General features: G+C 38.2%; 1 protein-coding gene across 1 annotated transcript in view; it reads left to right on the forward strand.

Moving 5' to 3' along the window:
- Positions 1–20,333, forward strand: part of UTRN (utrophin) — a 449,245-nt gene that overhangs the window by 105,307 nt on the left and 323,605 nt on the right. Inside the window, exons 4-14 of the mRNA XM_090279943.1 lie at positions 304–396; positions 1,646–1,723; positions 2,055–2,147; positions 4,258–4,430; positions 6,793–6,908; positions 7,607–7,767; positions 12,125–12,328; positions 13,249–13,430; positions 14,164–14,314; positions 15,458–15,577; positions 17,297–17,398. Of these exons, the coding sequence (XP_090136069.1) occupies positions 304–396; positions 1,646–1,723; positions 2,055–2,147; positions 4,258–4,430; positions 6,793–6,908; positions 7,607–7,767; positions 12,125–12,328; positions 13,249–13,430; positions 14,164–14,314; positions 15,458–15,577; positions 17,297–17,398 (1,473 nt within the window). The remainder of the gene's footprint in view (positions 1–303; positions 397–1,645; positions 1,724–2,054; positions 2,148–4,257; positions 4,431–6,792; positions 6,909–7,606; positions 7,768–12,124; positions 12,329–13,248; positions 13,431–14,163; positions 14,315–15,457; positions 15,578–17,296; positions 17,399–20,333) is intronic.

The raw sequence follows: 20,333 nt of genomic DNA on the forward strand, positions 1-20,333 counted from the left end.
TGTCTTTTATTATTCCTTCTCAGGAATATATAGCATCATCGAGGCATATTGACATTAACCACAGCTTTATGTGCTCCCTTCCTAAGAAATGATGCAATTTAAATCCTTCAGCCTAAAATATTTGTAATGAGGTTTCAAAGTTCTCTGTATTTGTATTTGTTCTTTTATACAAAGCAAACCTGAATAGTCAGCTGATCATCCAGAATTTTCGATTAGAAAAAAATAAAACCGTTTACTTGTTCGCCAGGCATGGGTGGAATGTTTACTGCTGAAATAACTGGTATCTTACTCTTCCTTACATAGAGTGGAAAAGCTCCTATCAGCGACATGTTCACAGACCTCAAAGATGGAAGGAAACTGTTGGATCTTCTGGAAGGGCTCACAGGAACAGCACTGGTGAGAGGATTCATCTTAGAGAACCAGGCTGGTTGCATTGTCTGCCTCTGATCATTAGGGATACTCGAGCACCCACTGGGGCTACTTAAAATATAAAAGCTGAAATACAGATGTTTAAAAAAGGACATTTTAATGAATTCTTTCATAGAGCACTATTTAGGCTCTCTGGGGAGGGGAGTGCTTTATGTTTATTAAAGATTAAGTTACCTTAAATGTTTATTGCTTGCAGACAGACCAGTAGAGAATCATAAAGAAGAATGGATGTGTGAAGAGGGTGTAATCTTTTGAAAAATAGAGCATATAGAGACACAGTTAAATGTTATTTAACAAACATTAAAGCGAAGTTGTTAAAAACTACGGCATTTGTTTTTATTCAGCTTTTCAGTATTATCTTTGTGTTTGCTTCTCCATCCAGTCCCCCTCTACTACTTGATGTGCCAGGTGCTGTATACTCTCACAGAAATAACTGTTAATGAAGAGGGTGCATTTTATAAATACAAACTTCAACACTAGAGGTAGAATTACTAAAAAAGGTATAGGGAGATGCACTCCCAAAGATGAATTGCTTTCTTGCCAAAGTATGGGGTGTTACCTCTCCCTCTTGCCTTCCAGATGGTGGGTAGGCCCTGTGGGAGAGGCTGATCCTTTTCTCAGATAAGATTCCCAGGCCAGTGAGGCAGAAAGAAGCCACCCAGATCGAGTTTCCCCAGGTGGCAATTCCTGCCCTCCCTGCGGGCCCTGTAATGATGGAACCTGGGAGAGTGCCCCCGAATGTCCCCTGCTGTGCCCACACTGGTGCGGTATGGAAGTGACATGACAGCCAAATCTTTCTGCATCCAGAGCAGTTTAGACAAAAGCAGCTTTGTGTCCCCCAAACTTGTTTGCACATTAGAATCATCAGAGAATTCTAAAAATTCCAAACCCAGATGACCCCCCAGGCTCACTAAGTCACAGGCTTGGGGAGTGAGGTCTGACGGAGGCATTGGTATCGTTGGAAGCTCCCTAGGAGAATTCAGTGTACAGACAAGCTGGGGAACTAACTACTGCCCTAAGATGCTGTCTGCGCGAGTTTTCCCTCTGTCAACACGAGCCCCCACAGGGCTTGAGAAACCAGCCAGAGCTCCTGGCACAGAGGGGGCTCTACTTGCTGAGCTGCTGTTCCCTGCTCATCTCAGTGCCATTTTTTTTTTTTTTTTTTGGTCAGGATGTGGAGGGACCGTCTTATCTGATTTTGTGTTTTGTTTTCCAGCCCAAGGAACGCGGTTCCACAAGGGTACATGCTTTAAATAATGTCAACAGAGTGCTGCAGGTTTTACATCAGAACAATGTAAGTTTGTGTGTGACTTTTGGGTTCTTTTGTGCCACCGGGATTATTTACTGTTGAAACCAGGCACCTGCTCTGTGCATTGGCATTCACTAATTTTTGAAAACATTTTTCTTATGAGAAGTTTTGAACCTTTTCTAAGAGTGAAGGAACAGTTGTGCCTTTTCTGATTAGTGTATAAATAATACATTATTTGAGATTTAGGTTTACCTGATTCTCTTAAATGAGATTTCTCTTATTATTCACTTACATTGCTGTCCAGATGTGCTAAAACAAAGCGCTAAGTTTCTGTGGAGAAATTGTCATAAAGTTTTTTAAAAATTTATTTTATTAGGTGGACTTAGTGAATATAGGAGGAACTGACATTGTAGATGGAAATCACAAGCTGACTCTGGGGTTGCTTTGGAGCATCATTTTGCACTGGCAGGTAGGAAATTTTCAATCACTTATTAATAGAAATTGAAAACGTATCGTTTGTGTGTTAGTTTCTTAGGGCTGCCATCATACAGTGCCCCAAACTGGGTGGCTTCCACAGTTCTGGAGGTTACAAATCTGACAGCAAGGTGGCAGCAAGGTTCGCTTTTTCTGGAGCCTCTCTTCTTGGCTTGTAGAAGGTCCCTTTCCCCATTTGTCCCCACATGGCCTTCCCTCTGGGTGCATCCATGTCCTCATCTTTGCTTCTTACGCCAAGATACCAGTCATCTTGGATGAGGATCCTCCCTATGACCTCAGTTTGCCGTAATGACCACTGTAAAGACCCTATCTCCCAACACATTCACGTTATGAGGTACTGGGAGTTAGGACTTCAGCATATGAATTGTGTGGGGATCGCAATTCAACTCTTAACAAGTTGGAATGAAAGAGACTGACCAACAGCTCTATTTTCCTGCATAGAAAAAAGAAAGTGTCCTTTGGAAATATTGAATTAAAAAATTTCAGACCTACTAAAAATTTGCAAAAATAACCTCAAAGAATTCCCAGACATCTTTGACTCAGATTCCCCAAATGTTAATTATTGTCTGTATTTGTGTTTTCTCTCTCTTTGCATAAATACTTCAGTGTGTGTTTTCTAAAAACAAATTGTTCTCTTAAAGTCACAGAATTCTCTTATATAACTGCAATATATAATCATAATATAAAATGTGTCCTAAAACATTAATATTTCTAATTTATTTATCATATCGCTTTCATCTTCTTTAATCTAGAAAAGTTTCTGAGTCTTTCTTTGTGTTTTATGATATTGACATTTTTGAAGAATACGGAAACAGTTATTTTGTAGAATGTCCCTTCATATAAGTTTGGCTGATATTTCCTCATGGTTAGATTCAGATTATTAATTTGGGCAGGAATGCCACAAAAAAACGGCATTGGGTTCTACTCAGTGTGCCACACCAGCAAGCATTCTGTCCCATGTTTTTTCTGGCAGGGTTACCTTGCATCACTTGGGTCATGTGCGGTCGCCATGGTCACATGACTGCCCTATATTATTAAAAAATACCTTGTGAGATATACTTTGAAAATGTGTACATATTCAGCTACTTATCAAATCTTTGTCATTAGTTATGCATTCACAATTCTTACCCGATCAGTTATTATGATACTTGGCACGTAGTGATTTCCTAATGTCATCATTCCTTCTACATTTTTTTAATGGGCTTTCTACTTGTAAAGAAGAGCTTTCCCTTATCTCTTGTTTATTTGCCCCTCTTTAACTATCTACTCATTCATTCATTCATTCATTTTACACTCAGTGTACACTTGAGAATTTTTACTTATTTAATAGCTTGTATTTTTTTGCTATAATTATTTATTTTGATGTTTAGGTTTGGCCCATGTAATTCCCATTAAATCAGCTCTTGTATCCCTTTAATATGCCCACATTATTCTTTGAGCAGGTCCTTAAAACATATATTACTTTAGAATAATAATGTAAAATATTAGTTCTTTATTGTAATCAGGAAAGGTACTTCATTCTAATGGTTATTGTAACAAACCCAAATAAGTATTGCTTAAGATACAGAAAATATGGTCACGCCTGAAGGTGAGTTAAAAGACATTCTAGATCAGTGGTTCTCAACCTTCCTAATGCCATAATCCTTTAATACAGTTCCTCATGTTGTGGTGACCCCTAACCATAAAATTATTTTCGTTGCTACTTCATAACTGTAGTTTTGCTACTGTTATGAATCGTAATGTAAATATCTGATATGCGGGATGTATTTTCATTGTTACAAATTGAACATAATTAAAGCATAGTGATTAATCACAAAAACAATATAATTATATATGTGTTTTCCGCTGGTCTTAGGCGACCCCTGTGAAAGGGTCATTCGACCCCCAAAGGGGTTGCGACCCACAGGTTGAGAACCGCTGCTCTAGTACCTCAATATAATCACGGTTTCAAATGCCGTTACCTTTGTAGTGTTGAATGCTGGTGACCTGATCTTTAATGGTTGATTACTGTGCTAGTCCTCACTCAAGGACTTGATTGCACTAACTGGGTTAAGTGATAGGCGGGCCTGGTTTCTCTGACGCAGGTGAAAGATGTCATGAAGGACGTCATGTCAGACTTGCAGCAGACCAACAGCGAGAAGATCCTGCTGAGCTGGGTGCGCCAGTCCACCAGGCCATACAGCCAGGTCAACGTCCTTAACTTCACTACGAGCTGGACGGACGGGCTCGCCTTTAATGCCCTGCTGCACCGACATAAGTGAGACAGGCCTGTGCTTAGCCGTGGGCTTTCCCAATTTGTACCTCCTCTCTCCCTCCCTCACCACTGCTCCCTAAAACCCCTTCCCCATGCCTGCCACTCTCCTCTCTGCACACAGTCTACCGGCACGTTAAGAAAAGAACTATCATGGAAGAAGACCACCCATCAAGTCTTTATTCTGTAGGGCTTAAATGGCACAGTGCAAGGTCCATGGTTCCTTCTACATATTTATAAGTTAAAAACTGTAAAATAACCCACATAGATCAATCCCACTCATTCAGCACTAACCAGTAATATATGCAAAGTATTGTGCTACTATCCGTTCTTATACCAAAGGGAAAATTCTATCAAGTTAATGCAGTCCCAGTTACATATAGAAAATTCTTTTTTTCATGAAATTTGTAAATAGATTCTAATTATATGAAAAGGCCAAAGGCCTAAGAAGAGCCAGTACGCTTGTAAAGAAGAACCAGCCTGAAGTATTGTACAATACAGAAACCAAACCTAATTATGAAGCTCCATTAATTAAGACTATGTAGTACTGTAAGTAAACGCAGTAATGTAATTATAGGCTGACCCATATGAAATTGCTAGTATTTGACTGTTTTTGACATACAGTATAACAATGGCAGTTTCATATACTTCAGCTTAACAGAATAAGGCGCTCAGAAATAGGTCCGTCCTGATATACAACTGAACTGATACTGCAGATCAATGGATGGTATGGGACAACTGCTTACCCATATGTAAATAATTGAATTGGATCCTTACCTCACCATACCCACAAATAAATTTAAGACATATCAAGGAATTAATTGTGAAAGGCAAAATTTGTTACATGTTTTATTACTATTTTAAATCATTTATTGTCTCGTTTTGTTTCCTGTATGTTCTTTGCTGATACATAAAAAATATAATTTACATTTCTACATCTTAGCTCTAGAAACTTGTTAAATTTGTACAAATTTTAAATTTGTTTCTGTAGACTTAAGTATTTTTTGTGTAGGCTGTCCATGAATTATAATAGTTTCCCTCCTCCCTCCTCCTGTGCCTCCCGCTCCCCTCCTCTCTCACTTGTGCCTTGTCCTTCAATACAATATTGCTTTGAATTGGTGACAGTGAGCAGGATATTTGGTTCTTGATAATGAAGGGAATGGTTCTCATGTTTTATCATGCGAATGATATTTGCCGTAGCTTTTTTGATACACTTTTTATCTGGTTAAAGAATCCCCAGGCCCAATCCTTTTTTCACTTTTATCAATTTAAAGAGGTTACCCTCTGTTCCTAGTTGGTTAAGACATACAGTCAGGAAACTTGAATTTTAGCCAAAACTTTTTTCCATTGATTACTCAGTTGATTCACTGAGTATGTTTGTAGTACTTTCTCTGTGTAAGGCAGGGGGTGTATAGCAGAGAACAAAACAGGCAAAAAGCCCTGTCCTCTTGGAGTTTATGTTCAAATCGAGGGAGGCGGACAATTAAAAAAAAAGAAAATGTAAGGTCTATAGCATGAAGAAATGGTAAACAGGCTGAAGAAAAGTATATCAGGCAATAGGGGAGGCCGGTGGGTGCAGTGGCCTGAGTAAGGGGAGTTACAGGAGATGAGTCAGAGAGGGGATGGGGAGGGAGTGGGAGAGGCAGATCCCCGCAGGCATGTGTGTCTCAGGTGCGAGAGCAGAGAGCATACAAACACCCCCCCCCCAAAAAAAAAAAACAAAAACAAAATGATCAACTTTCAATAAGTCAGAGCAATAGTAATATCCAGTTGGTGGGATGAAAAGAAAATCTAGATTGAAATGAAATAGTAGACAGTAGTAATATGGAGGGGGTGACTGGAGGGAAGTTCTTCGGGGCCTCTGTTTTAGGAATATCCTGTGAACAGATTAAAGCTGAAATTTCACTTGACCAGTCATGGTCTTTCAATAAGAGAATTAGTCCATTAACATTAATTGTGATAATTGATGTACTTAGGTTCATTTTTCACTTTTTACCAATTATTTTGAGCTTTTTAAAATCTTTTATCTATTTTTTCTTTCTTACATTAATGATTTCTCCCTCCCCACTTTTCCCTTCATTATTTGGAAAATATATATCGTTTATAGCCTTCTAGGGGCTACTCCAGAACATTTAACAGGCATATTTAACCTATACAAGACCTTAGAATGTTTTATTTGTTGTTTTCATATTTATAAGCTACTTTAAAATATTATGTATTTAGCAAGTCTTTGGGATGTAAACTTAAACTTTTAAAATTTAAACTTGAACAAAAACATCTAAAACTGAAATGTGTTAGATTATAACAATGACCACTTCGATTCCACATGTTTTATCATCATTGCATTTTATTTCTATGGTGTTTTCAGACCTGATCTCTTCAGCTGGGATAGAGTTGTCAAAATGTCCCCCATTGAGAGACTTGACCATGCCTTCAGCAAAGCTCAAACTTATTTGGGAATTGAAAAGCTCTTAGATCCTGAAGGTATTGTTCAGTGTTTAATTTCAACCTTGATTTTTTGTTTTACAATTTTGAATACTTGAAGAGCAGTGTTTTTTTTTTAATTCATTTTTTTAGAATGAATTATGAGAACTGAGTAATGTTCTTACTTTTGAGATGTGGTACAAATCATTTTATTGCAAAGTCATTTGTACTTTTGTAATGAACAATTTGTAGGATCCTTTAGGAGGAAATTTAATTACATCATTGGAGAATAGTTATTTGATACCAGTGTAAGATTTAAAGTTTTAGGAAAATATAATTATTAGATAAATAATTCAGTATTTGGTTTATTTTATTTAAATACATTTTAATATAAGCTTCTTATATATGATATGAAAACTTTAGTTACAAATGCTACAAAGTTGAATTCTAGACTTATCTTCATAATGTGAATAAAGTCTGTCATTATCTTAAATGGTAGATTATCTTTGAGCATTTGGGAGATGCTTTTAGAAACAAATTTTAAGAAATGGGATACTGAACAAAAATAAGAAACTGTCTTTACCTTTGTCTCATCTATTGTTGTATGAAATAGAAATTTACTGAACTATGGCACTGCATAGATTATATAATTGTATTGTTTATGGGTATTAAGGAGAGTTATTTTATATCTATTATTGAGCAGTTCACATATTTTGGACATCTCATTTAAGCTGGTCTTTATTTTCTTCCACTTTTAGATATTGCCGTTCAGCTTCCTGACAAGAAATCCATAATTATGTATTTAACGTCTTTGTTCGAGGTGCTACCTCAGCAAGTGACTCTAGATGCTGTCCGTGAGGTAGAGACTCTCCCAAGGAAATACAAGAAAGAATGTGAAGAAGGAGATATTAATATACAGGTACTGGTACATTTTTACTGAAATATTTGACTTGCCATATTTGTTTTCTCTTAGGTGCTAAATAAAATCGCTATTAGGGGATTTTTTTTTTTTTCCTTGACAGAGAGCATCTCAGGGTGTCTGCTTCCATAAGCCTCAGAAGTTCAGTTTGTCAATTAGCATGCTGTCACGTGTCACAGGCATGTAATGGGAAACTGTAACTCAACTGATTTCTTAGGAAGGAAATATATTATTTCACGCAATAAGGTGGTCTGGGGCTGTGACATGCTGAAGAACCAATGCTTTCCTGTCATTTGGTCACCTTCTTTCGTCACCGTTATTTTGTTCTATGGATGGTTTCTCTCGTGTCAACCTAACTTTGTTCTAAGAACTAATTTTCTTTTTTTTCTTTTTGCCTCTAACAAAGGGTTTTTTACCATTATATTTTCACAAGGACTATCAACATATCAGCTTTATTTTTCCCTTTTATTTAGGAGGAATTATTGACAATACCTTACTTGGTCACTTTTTCATTTAAAGGCTTATAATGGTTTTATTCATTAGGATGTAAATGAGTTTTTTCCCCCCAGGAGATATAAAGTCATGAATTTTTCTTCCTGACTTATCCTGCCTTGAATTAATTCATATTTTATCTTACTCTGTTCTAGTCTAACCAGTCCCCTTAAATTCATAAGACGAGAGAATCTTTTAACAGTTGGGCGAGACTTTAAAAAGTCATTTGGTCCAACATTTCAGCAACCAGGAGATACACATGAACTTCAAAGTGATAAGAAATACATTTTAGAGAGGCAGAAAGCATGGGCTTTGAAGCTTAAATACTATACCTGATGCTCTTTGTTTTGGATTGGTATCTTATCCTCTCACCCACAGTTTTATTGTAACATCTGGATAAAACCACCTACTTCATAAAGATAAGGAACTCAAAGTGTCTAAAATAATATGAATGAGCACTCCTTAAGCAGCAGCTATCATTAATATAATTTTTCCTTCTCAGTTTGGTGTTATTGTTCATTTTCACTCAAGTTCCTTTTTGAAAATGTTAGTTGATTCTCATATCATGATAATGGTCTGAAACTGACATAGCATCGTTTTTTCCTTTTCCAAGATTCAGAGAACTTATTTCAGATTTTTCTGGCTAGTAGGTACCAATCCTTTTAACTTCTTCATTTCAAAAACAGCATGATTTATAGAAAAAGAAAAAACTTATTGAGGAAAAGAGGCAAGAGATGGGACCAGATTGTGTACCTATGGTTCCTTTTAGTAGTTTTGAAAAATCAAATGATGCTGAGGAAAAGCTGTAATTTTTTATAATTGACTGAAAAGTGCTGAGAAGCATTTGCCTCTAGCGGTGCACTTACTATCCTGCATTAATCGTGGGTATGTAACCTTCTACATGGCTCAGATAGTCTTCTGAGGTTGCGTTTTGGTTTGAGTCATTCTTTATGGAGTTGGGCTCCATTTGTTAGGAAGCTGGGGTATTTTACTTCTTATAGTTAAGGCCATTCTCTCTGAAAAAGGAAGGAGGTTTCATTTGCCTCTCATGATATGTAGATAAAATGATCACTTCTGTTTAGAACTCAGTGTAGCATGATAAGAATTGCAGAAACCATTTGCTGTTTGGTTAAGAATAAGTGTATTAACTTCTTCATTTGCATGCTTTCATTAGTGCCTTAGAGATTGAATTAAGCTAACTGAAGAAATAAAATGTGGTCCAGTTTTAATCATCTACTCTTTGACAGAGCTTGCCATCCGATACTTTGCAATGAACACTAATAGCCAGCATTTCTGTCTTTCTACAAACGTACTGTAGAGCATTAGGTGGTCAGCAAATAGTTGTTGCATTTCTTTAAATTAATGTCTCAGTTGTGTCTCCTCTTGTGTTTAAATTAATAACTTCTGAACATTTGCATTTAGACAATGCCTTCCTATCCATCTCTCCCACCTTGGTAGATACTAGTCTCAGTGACCCCTGGCTGGTCACTAACTATGTGTCCTGGTTCTCAGACATCTTCATCAGAGCATACAGGTTTGGCACTAAAAGTTCTCCAGGGCTATATTGGCTCTATAGTTTCAGAACTTGGGGTCCAGCACTTAACTCATTTTCCCTCCTCTGTCTTTGGCAGCATCTGTCCTAAATTATCCAGTGTTTCCTGTGTGTGCTCATGGATTCTTTTTTTTAAAAAAAAAAAAAACAAAAAACACCTACATATAGTTTACTGGGTGTGTTTTGATTCTTCCTCCAGAATGTCTCTGGTGTGTATATTCTTTCTGTTCCAGTCGTCATGCTAACTAAAGACCTCATCTTCTCTTATAGTTTATAATGCCCAACCTACCTCCCAAATTTATCTCAGGCACTGCTTTTCCCTCTCCTTCCCCAAGATTCCTGTAAGTGTGGGTTTCTCTCTCTGAAACGCTCCCACCCACTGTTGGCATGGCAAGCTTCCCATCGTTCCTCAGTTTCAATGGGACTTTTTCAGAGATGTCTTCCCTGATTAACTTATTCAAATCCGACCCTACACACACACGCACTCACGCTTGCTCATGCAGTTTCGTGCTGTGACAGTATTTTTGTAAATTATGTTAAGAATTTTAAATTGTATCTTCTAGCAGTGGGAAAGCAGTGAATGGTTTTAAGTGGGGGACTCTTGTGCTGTGACCACATTTTGCGGATCGTCCTGGTGGCCCAGTGAGAGGTGGCTTGTAGAGGTGCGAGTGTCGGTGAGTGGCCACAGGGAGGGAGGTGCCCGGGAGCAGTTAGCAGGCTGTGGCCTTGAGGACAGATGATGGTGCTTGTGGTCTGAATGGCCTGGAGATAGATTTTGAAGGTAGGAGTTGTTTTACATATGAGATGTGAGAGGTGAAAGAAAGATTCAAGAAACCAAGGCTAGTAGCTCTCTGGTTCCTTGCAGGGGGAGTTAAATGCACGAAGGAGCCATTGACTGAAGTGGGATAGTCTGAGGAAGAATAAGTTTGGGGAAAAAAATAAAGGGCGAATGTAGACATGGTTGACAAGCCTTTGAGACAGCGAAGGTGTTAAGGCAGTTGGACAGACGTGTTTGGAGTTTGAATCGGGTATATAAAGGCAAATGCCTGTGGCGTGTAGCTGCTTCTTTAAATCCAATGGGAATGAACGAAAGCACTCAGAGACCAAGTACACAGAGTCTAGGACTTAATTTTGAGGAGCTCCATTACTTACAGTTTGGCTGTTGAACCTGGAGGAAAGTCAATGTGGTGTCTCTGGAGCAGGGGAAGGAGGGTGTCACCAGGATGGGGAGCGCCAGCCACATGGGGTGCTGCTGAGAGCTTGGGCAAGGAAGGGGGTGATGACCATGTCTGGGTTTGCTTGGAGCAGTTCTGGTTTACCTGTGTTTCCCAGCATTGTTCTTACAGAAGTGTTCTACTTTGTTGGCTAATTACACGATGCTAGAAAAGTGATTTACCTGTGGGAAGGTTATTGGTGGCATTGGCAAAAGCCTTTTCAATTGAGTGCTGGGGACCAAAACCAAATCTGGAAGGAATGTTAATGAATTGTTAAACCCATGAGCATTTCTTATATTTTTCTCTACAAATTTTTGTATGTTTGAGATACAGAAACATTGTGGATGAGAGGTGATTAAGTGGGAATAGGCTGTAGGGAAATTTTAAAGAATTTTAAAGAAGGGACAGGTGAACAAAAGAGAGTTTATTTGGTTATAAGATACTAAAATATATAGGAAAATATTCTATTGTTTGAGATAAATTTATTCCCATGGACTTAAAAAAAAAAAAAAAAGCCAGCAATTAAACTAGAGGGTAACCGCCTCCAGAAAATACCATCAGCAGCCTGTATGTGTGGCTGCCTTTCAGTATCAGAAAGAAAACACTCAAATGAATTTCAGTAAAAGCAGTTTAACTAGGGTCAAAGCAGAATTCTAATCCTTATCTCTTTTTCTTTTAACTTACATTTATCCTTCAAGGCCCAACACGATCCTCTGTGAAACTTTCCTATTTTAGCTATTACTGAACTCAAATGGCATCTCTTGTTGGAACCATGGAATTTATAACTTGGCTAATACCCATTTTATTTTTGGTCAGAAGTGAGTCACATGGGTTATTTGTATCTTCCTAACCGTGTCGGAATCCCCACGCACACAGGGCCCACAAGTGCGTGCCGCTTCTGTACTCTTCCAGCCCAGCGCACCATGTGAATGCTTTCTGACAGCTCCTGGCATGGCTCACGCAGCTCCGAAGAACTGGCTGGATGCCTGAGCCACAGTGGGTTCTTCATACCTGAGGGTTCTTCATCCAGTGTGTCTCTGCTGAATACGTTCTCATGTTCACGACACTTGTGGATTTTCTCTTGGCTTTGTTTCCCTAGAGCTCAGCATCGGAGCAGGAGCACGAGAGTCCCCGCGCTGAGACCCCCAGCACTGTCACCGAGGTCGACATGGATCTGGACAGCTATCAGACAGCTCTGGAGGATGTGCTGACCTGGTTGCTTTCTGCCGAGGACACGTTCCAGGAGCAGGATGAGATTTCTGATGATGTGGAAGAAGTCAAAGACCAGTTTGCCACCCATGAAGTAAATATACTCTGTAGCTGATGGGTAAAATCTCTCTGCCGTGGTGCCAGTACCTTCTCAGGGCATCTCCCCTGATATGTACGTTTACCGAATTCTGCTCCACAGAAAGATCATGGCATATTTTAGGGCTTGTGATATTTAAATAGGGGTTTGTTATAACGTTGGTGTGGGTGATTAATTGTGCATTGGAATCAGAGGTCAGATTTTAATCTTATCGTAACATATATTTTTGGCAGCCACTGATGAAAATCAGTGCATCGTACTGCTAGTTTCTGAAGTGTATTGTTAGAGTTAAAACACAAAATGGCTAATCAATGCACCAAGTCTTTAGATTTGGAATGTTCCCCAGGAAGTGATTATTTTTATTTATTGTATGATTAAGCCGATGTTCTATCCAGTGTTCATGTATAATTTTATATAATGAAAATTTCCTGTTCTGAGGATATATTATATTACACTGTAGTGATTGATTATGTGGACATCTCTTTTTGATTGAGTGGTTTTTTGTGTGTGTGTGCGGGTGTGTGTGCCAGATGTTAATTGACAGGTCTTATTTGCTGTTTTGATTTGAAAATCATAAAACTTGTCCTATTCTTTAAGCAGTTCCTCTTGGGTGAGCATGGTGTTCTATTTATTATATTTTCTCTTAATTCCATGTTCACGAGCTATCAGCTTCATAACTGGCATTTACTTAAAAATAGTTGCTATTATCAGATGTAATCTTGTCCTCTTGGGTCTATGCCCCTTTTTTCCTGAGGCCAGCTGCTGCTTTCCTGTATTCAAAGTTGGGTCCAAGTCTACTTTATTTATACTCTACATGGTTGCCTTCTCCTGCAGCTTTGATATTTAAGCATCGACAATTAATTTATTATTATTATTGCAACAAGCAGCTCACAAATCATAATGATGTACCTCTCCAGGCTTTCATGATGGAGCTGACCGGGCACCAGAGCAGCGTGGGGAGTGTTCTGCAGGCGGGAAACCAGCTGATCACGCAGGGCACTCTGTCCGATGAAGAGGAGTTTGAGATTCAGGAACAGATGACCCTGCTGAACGCGAGATGGGAGGCCCTTCGAGTGGAGAGTATGGACAGACAGTCCCGGTGAGTGGAAGCGAAGGCATGAACACTTTGTGCCGGAAGGTGCCTTGTCCATTGTAGCTGGAGTGAAAGGTGGTATGTGTGTGTGAAGGCAACATAATGACAGAACTTGCCTTGTCACATGGGACTCCCTTCTTTGTGTGATGTTGCTGGAGTTTTGTATGATTTTTATTTCTCTTGTGATGTGTTAACAAATTAAAAGGTGAAAGTTGGAGTATAGACATTAGAAAAAGGAAAAGCCGTTTCATGTGGACAGTTATCAGTCTATAGGATTAAAATGAGCTAACCATTAACTCAGTGTGAAGACAAGATTGTGTAGTATTTGTCTACAATTCAGTTTTGTAACATTTATAAAAGTCCCTTCTCCTCCCCCGCCACCCCATAGTTCATGTTCTTTCCTGCTTTGTGTATTAAGGAGCAAACTGCTTTCCATTGCAATTTTCACCTACTTAATACGCAGGAATTCCTCATTGAAGGAACAATGATTCTGATATGGATGGTGGGTGCTGTTATTTGCATTCTTTGACTGCACTTAATTGACTCCATTTAGGAAGAACATGAAAGTATTTTTTTTTTTTTTTTTTTGCTCGTTTCTATATTTAAAGATTAAATACTGCTTTAATTGGCTGGACCAGACTGGGTTCCCTTGCTCCATTTTTTGGCTGCCCAGAGTGTGTATTTGCCTTTGCAAAGGCGACAAGCAAGTGGGAATAACACTGTGTCCCTCTCCGGACAGGCTGCATGACGTGCTGATGGAACTGCAGAAGAAACAGCTGCAGCAGCTCTCTGCCTGGTTAACACTCACCGAAGAACGCATTCAAAAGATGGAAACTTGCCCCCTGGAGGATGATTTAAAATCCCTACAAAAGCTGCTGGAAGATCATAAAGTAAATCTGGCTTGTATTTCTTTTATACCTTATCAAATATGAAAAAGCAGCACTTAGCATTCTCAGGGACTTCTGTCATTAGTGCGGAGGTGGGATGCTTCTTCTGTGTCCTCTGTTCCTCTGCGACTTAGAGGGTGGAGTTCTTGGGAGTGCGACTTTTCTGGGAGGAATGCACAGGTAAAATTTTATTAGGGTATGTATAGTTTTCTTGGGAAAGCACATAGCTTTCGTGGGATTTTCAAGGGTTATTTTGGACCTCGAAGTGGTTAAGAACCCTAGCGTGTGGGTATTAATGCTGTGTGTGGGTAAAAAAGGAAACCCCCAGATTTAGCTGAACCTAATCCGTTAACGGAAGCTGTTGCTTATTTGGTCTAGGAAAGTATTGGGGCACTAGGTGCAGAATCAAAATTTGGTAGACATTTTAATTTGGTGACAAATTTAGATTACTTTTAATAGGGATAGGTAGAACAAATAGTCTCTCTGCAAGATAGTTGAATAATCCGATTTTTCATTAAAATATCTGGATATTTGATAAATAAAGCTTTAGGGATACTTTAAACACAACCCAGGAGGCATTTGACAACACTCTTTGTAGTATTTAAATAAATTGCCTTTTTACATATGTCTCAGCACCTGCTATGCTCTTCCTGTTGAAGAGGTGACAATGGAAGTCATCTGTGTATCTCAGTTGCTTTCCTGGGCAGCCAATCAGAATAGCTTCTGACTGTCAAATAGCATCTACTTTCTTTCACTTTATGCCATGCTACACTAGAGAAAATGATCTTTGTATAGTTAAATTCAGGACTTGTTTTGATTTCTCAATCCTCCATTCTTATCCCAATTTCTAGTATAGACATTCGATTCACATATGCCACATTATTTTTTTTTCCAGAATTTGGAATAAAAGTAATGACATCCAATTTGCAATCTGTTACGACAGTGCATTTTCAGACTGCTTTGTTCATAATGCAACGTAAAGATGTATAACGGGCTTGTTTCATTAGTAGAACACTTAGGGTAGTGATTGGAAATTTAACCATGATGCCTCATTAAAGGTCCTTAATTGCTATTGACAACCAAGGGGATTTTAAATAGGTAAACTGGAAAAAGTAGAAATAATGTATATCTTAATTTTTTCTTTAGAGTTTGCAAAATGATCTTGAGGCTGAGCAGGTGAAGGTGAATTCATTAACTCACATGGTGGTAATTGTTGATGAAAACAGTGGGGAGAGCGCCACAGCTGTTCTAGAAGATCAGCTACAGGTAAGGACCCTGAAAAAGCAGGGTAACCCCAAGGGACCTGTGGCCTGAGACCCGATTACACATTGGCCTTATTTTTTACATCCCGTCTCACTGCTGGTTTAGAAGTGTAGAAAAACCTGCTTTAGGTTGTACTTCCCAGTTGGGGTGCCACAGCACGTGGGTTACAGGACTACCTCGGTATCATGCCTTTACATCAGTCCTTGGGGTGAGTGGGCGGTGGCTTCCTGCTGTGTAATAGTAACAGGATTGGGAAGTATTGGAACTGAACTCAGCAAGTGGTCTGCAGGCTTCTTGCTCAGAATCACTTCAGGAATTCGTTAAAATGTAGATTCCTAGCCTCTATGCAGACCTGAATTCTTAGGACTGGGGCTCAGTGGATCTGCACTTTTAAAAAAATGTCCATGCATATTCAAGTTTGAGAGTTTTAGCTGTGTAGGATTTACTATCCTTGTTTATTTGGTGGATCAATGTGTGAATTTCAATAACAGTTTTGAGAATCCTGACAAATTGCTTCTTTTTTTCACAAGGGATATAGTGTTAAGTCTTTGTAAAGAGATCTGTTGGTATTTCATTTGAATCATACTGGGATTATCTGGTATGATGTTGCTGTCAGTTTATGATTTTTGGAAACTTTTAGGCTGTAATTTTATCACGTGAAATTCTTTCTCTTTTCTATCATCATTTAAAATTGGACAGTGGTTCTGAGACTTTGGTGCAGAAGCCCTTAGTTATTATAGTAACCTGAGAGGTATACCTTTGTGTCTAGCTTATTAAACAGTGAAGAACCTGAAATTCAGAGAGGCGAAGGGATGCCTTTGAGAGTTAAATGAGTTGTCACGCTGAGACCTGCCTTCTGGCTCCAAGTTTTCTACCCTTTGCACTGTGCAGAGCTTTCTGTGGTATTAAATATCAAAATAGGATGATATGAATTAAATAATTCCTATTCATATGTTAGTAATGTGCAAATAAAACTGAATATTTGTTAGTCATTATTTCTAACGTGGTAATAAAATAGTTTGTCGAGAGAAGGTCATCATGAATAATATTTTTTAAAAAAAGTAGTCAAATTTATTTATTTAGTATTGCTAATACTTCCAAATATTCTGTTGCTAAATTTTGTGGAATTTTCTATGGATCATGCAATGAAAACAGGAAAACATCAGTTAAGTATATTTAATAGGAATTCTCTCATTCAACACATGATTTTTATAAAGTTAAATTTTTTTTCATAATTTTTATACTACAGATGGAAATTTTCTTGGCATGTAAAAGGTGGTTAAGAAATTATTGATGTACTGAATTTTGTTTTAGAGATAATTATAGCCTGAAATAAATTGAAGCACCAAAAAGTAGATGTTTGCTCTGTTTTAAAGATGTATGTAAAAATCTTAAATTCTCAAATAAAAACCACAGTAAAATTGAAAGAGCAGGAGTTTTGCATCAAAAGTTACAGGACAGAGTTCTAGTTGTGTTACCTTTTAGCTGTGGAATGTGAAGTGATTAGTTACTTCCTATGGAAATTAGTTTTTCTCATCTATACAATTATAGGACTCATTTGTATTATTTTAAAGCAATTTTTATAAAATAGGTATATATTTATATATATTTAATAAGTTGCTACTCCGTAACAGAAAACAATGGATGTCAAGAATTTCTTTAAGATTCGTGATAACTATCTCCTAACGCTCAATTAACAAAAGGTGGTTTCTTTTTTACTAGAAACTTGGTGAACGTTGGACAGCAGTGTGCCGATGGACTGAAGAGCGTTGGAATAGGTTACAAGAAATCAATATATTGTGGCAGGAATTATTGGAAGAACAGGTATGAAACTGTTATCCATAATGGTCACAACAGATGGTGGAAGGTAACTTATCTTGAATTGTGGGATTAGATTAAAGTCTTTCTTTTCTTCTAAAGGAACATTCACAAATAATTATTTGTTATTTTTAAAGTCAGATTTGTATCCGTTTTACATGAAGATTATTTGTAGAGATTGTATTACATGGCTCCATTATAACAGCAGTTTGATCTGTGTTTACTATTTAGAATGTTAGTATTTAGATACGCTGCTTTCAGGGTTTGCTTGACATTATAATTTCATTGCATTTGTGGTGTGTAGTGTGTTTGAACTTGTATCAACGTGGTGCCTAGCATATATAGTTTGTGCTCAATAAATAAACACACACGATACTTTGTGACCTTTAAATCAAAAGAATTTTTATTGATTTTTAAACGGAGTAACTACTGAAGTTAACTAGAAAACATTATTTAGCAGCACCATTGATTTAACATTTGGTTAATAGCGTATTTTTCCCACTAAGGATTACCATAGTAAATGAACCTTTAGTGCAAATCCGCCACCTTAAGTTTTCAGTCGGAGGGGTGGCCCTTTGCCCACCTCCATCCTTCCAAAAAAGCAATCATCAAAGCAGAATGCAAATTAGCAAAACTTTTCTCTGAAAGCACCAAACGGTTGTGGTTTAGAAAATAAGCAGATGCTCCATTCCCACATCTCAGTGCACATTTGGATTCTTTTACATGCATTTCTTTTCCAACCACAAAAAGAGACTATATTATTTTCAGGTGATAAAAATGAATGTATGATGTTTTGTGGTTTACTAAATGTGGTGCAGACAGAACATCTTAAAAAGTGGGGCACAAAATTTGTCCCATTACAAATTGTTTATCACTATTCCCTGTCCCCCAACTGTCGGTCACAGGCTGCCTATTAAGAATCACAGGATGGACCTGATTTTGATTTCTGAAAGATTTACAGTTCACTTTATAAATATTTACGTTTGCTTAGACCAGTGGTTCTCAACCTTCCTAATGCAGTGACCCTTTAATACAGTTCCTCATGTTGTGGAGACCCCCAACCATAAAATTATTTTCATTGCTTCTTCATAACTGTCATTTTGCTACTGTTATGAATTGTAATGTAAATATCTGATATGCGGGATGTATTTTCATTGTTACAAATTGAACATAATTAAAGCATAGTGATCAATCACAAAAACAATATGTAATTATATATGTGTTTTCTGATGGTCTTAAGCGACCCTGTGAAAGGGTTGTTTGATCCCCAAAAGGGTCACAACCCACAGGTTGAGACCCGCTGGCTTAGACCCTTGTATTTGCGCCAGAGTGTAACATCAAATAGTTAAAACTTTAATAATGACAGTAGGAGACATTGATTGCAAGAGAAAACCATTCTGTTACTCTTCTGCTAAGCAAAGTAATCTAAAATTTGGGAAGAATTTTGCATTGGTAAATAAAAATATTTAAAAATAGGCAGTAGCTAGTATTTTGACCAATATTTTAGGTTTCACCTTTGAATGGCTTTCTGCTAGTGACATGGGAGGAGAAACCTTGGGAAAATGGAGAGCTGAGGCCAACAGGAGTACTCAGTATGGAGACGATTTGGTGTTGCAGGGAAGGAGACCAAATCACTGCACCTGAATTAGAAAAGTGTCCGAGGGATTATTGTGCACTCAAATGCAGATGCTTTAAGAGTCAGAAACGAATTCTGAAAATTAGTTCCAAACGTCTGTAGCGTAGGCCAATTCACATGTGGCAGGGAGGATATTCTGTAAAGGACTCCAGCTTCCCTTCCCAGTCTTAGTTTTCCCTCTCTCCTTTTATGTACCCAGTACCGAAACCCTGACTTCCCAGTTTGAGCCCATTCCTAGCCACCGATGCCAGAGGAATAGTACGGGTTCTTTTTCACCGTCTATTCCGGTGCACGGCACCTTGTTGATTCATCATCGTTTTTGTTGCTGTTTGTTCTGTTTTTGTCTTTTTAAGGACTGAATATATTTCATTTGTTTCTAGCCTTTGTGTTCTTGTTTAAGGACTTGCCACGGAATGCCTTTAGAGCCTTCATTTTTAAGTTCTCTTCAGCCGTCAAGAACCATGAAATCATCTATTACCCTCCTCCTGCTCCCTCCTCTCTAAACTGGAAATAGTCTCTTGTGTGGCATCTGCATGTTGCACCTGTGCCATAGTTATTCCTGTGCATTTCTTACTACCCTTACTCCAGGACAGGATCCATATTTGCCTTTTATGTTCTTAATCTTCATCTTTTTGTGTGTGCATGTGGAATATAGAGGTAGGGAAAAGTTATTAAATTCACTGATAAAAAACAGTTAAGAGAAAGAATTGATTCTATTGCAAACACAGAACCAAGATCCCTCCAGCTTTCATTCTATGGAAAGGGTTTCTGTGGTAGACAGTCATTTTGGGAAGAGTTATCCCAATGTAGCCATGTTGTTTTTCAGCCCTTCTTCAAGTTTCTCTCTATACTTCTGCCTGAAAAAACATACATTGTTGGCCAATGAAGTTTAAATATCTTTGTATTGGCTTTGGACTTCCTCCCCTAACCATAATTGCTATTGAACCTGGAGCATTAGCGTGGTTTTCCTGCTTGATGCTGTGGAAAAACCATTAGCTTTGGAGTGTGGGTCTTTGATCTGGCTCTTCTGAGAACCAGCCAAGAGATCTTGGACATATAACTTGGCTTCTCTCTCCTTCCTCCCTAAAATGAGAGGCTGAGACAGTACAATGTCTGAGATTCCTTCCGCTTCCCAAGTGTTATAATGTGGTGGCCTTTTAGATCCACCTGCCCCTCTGAGAATTAGAATCCAGGTGTGGGGCTAACTTCAGATTGATCTGTTGCAACTCTGAGAAGGATGATGTCATAAAAAGAGGTGCCTTTTCTATGTCATTCATACGTCATACTCAGGTGTTAGAAGTCCTT

This window comes from Furipterus horrens, unplaced genomic scaffold (assembly GCF_987537825.1).
Source record: "Furipterus horrens unplaced genomic scaffold, mFurHor1.1.pri manual_scaffold_6, whole genome shotgun sequence".
In the NCBI taxonomy this organism is placed as follows: domain Eukaryota; kingdom Metazoa; phylum Chordata; class Mammalia; order Chiroptera; family Furipteridae; genus Furipterus; species Furipterus horrens.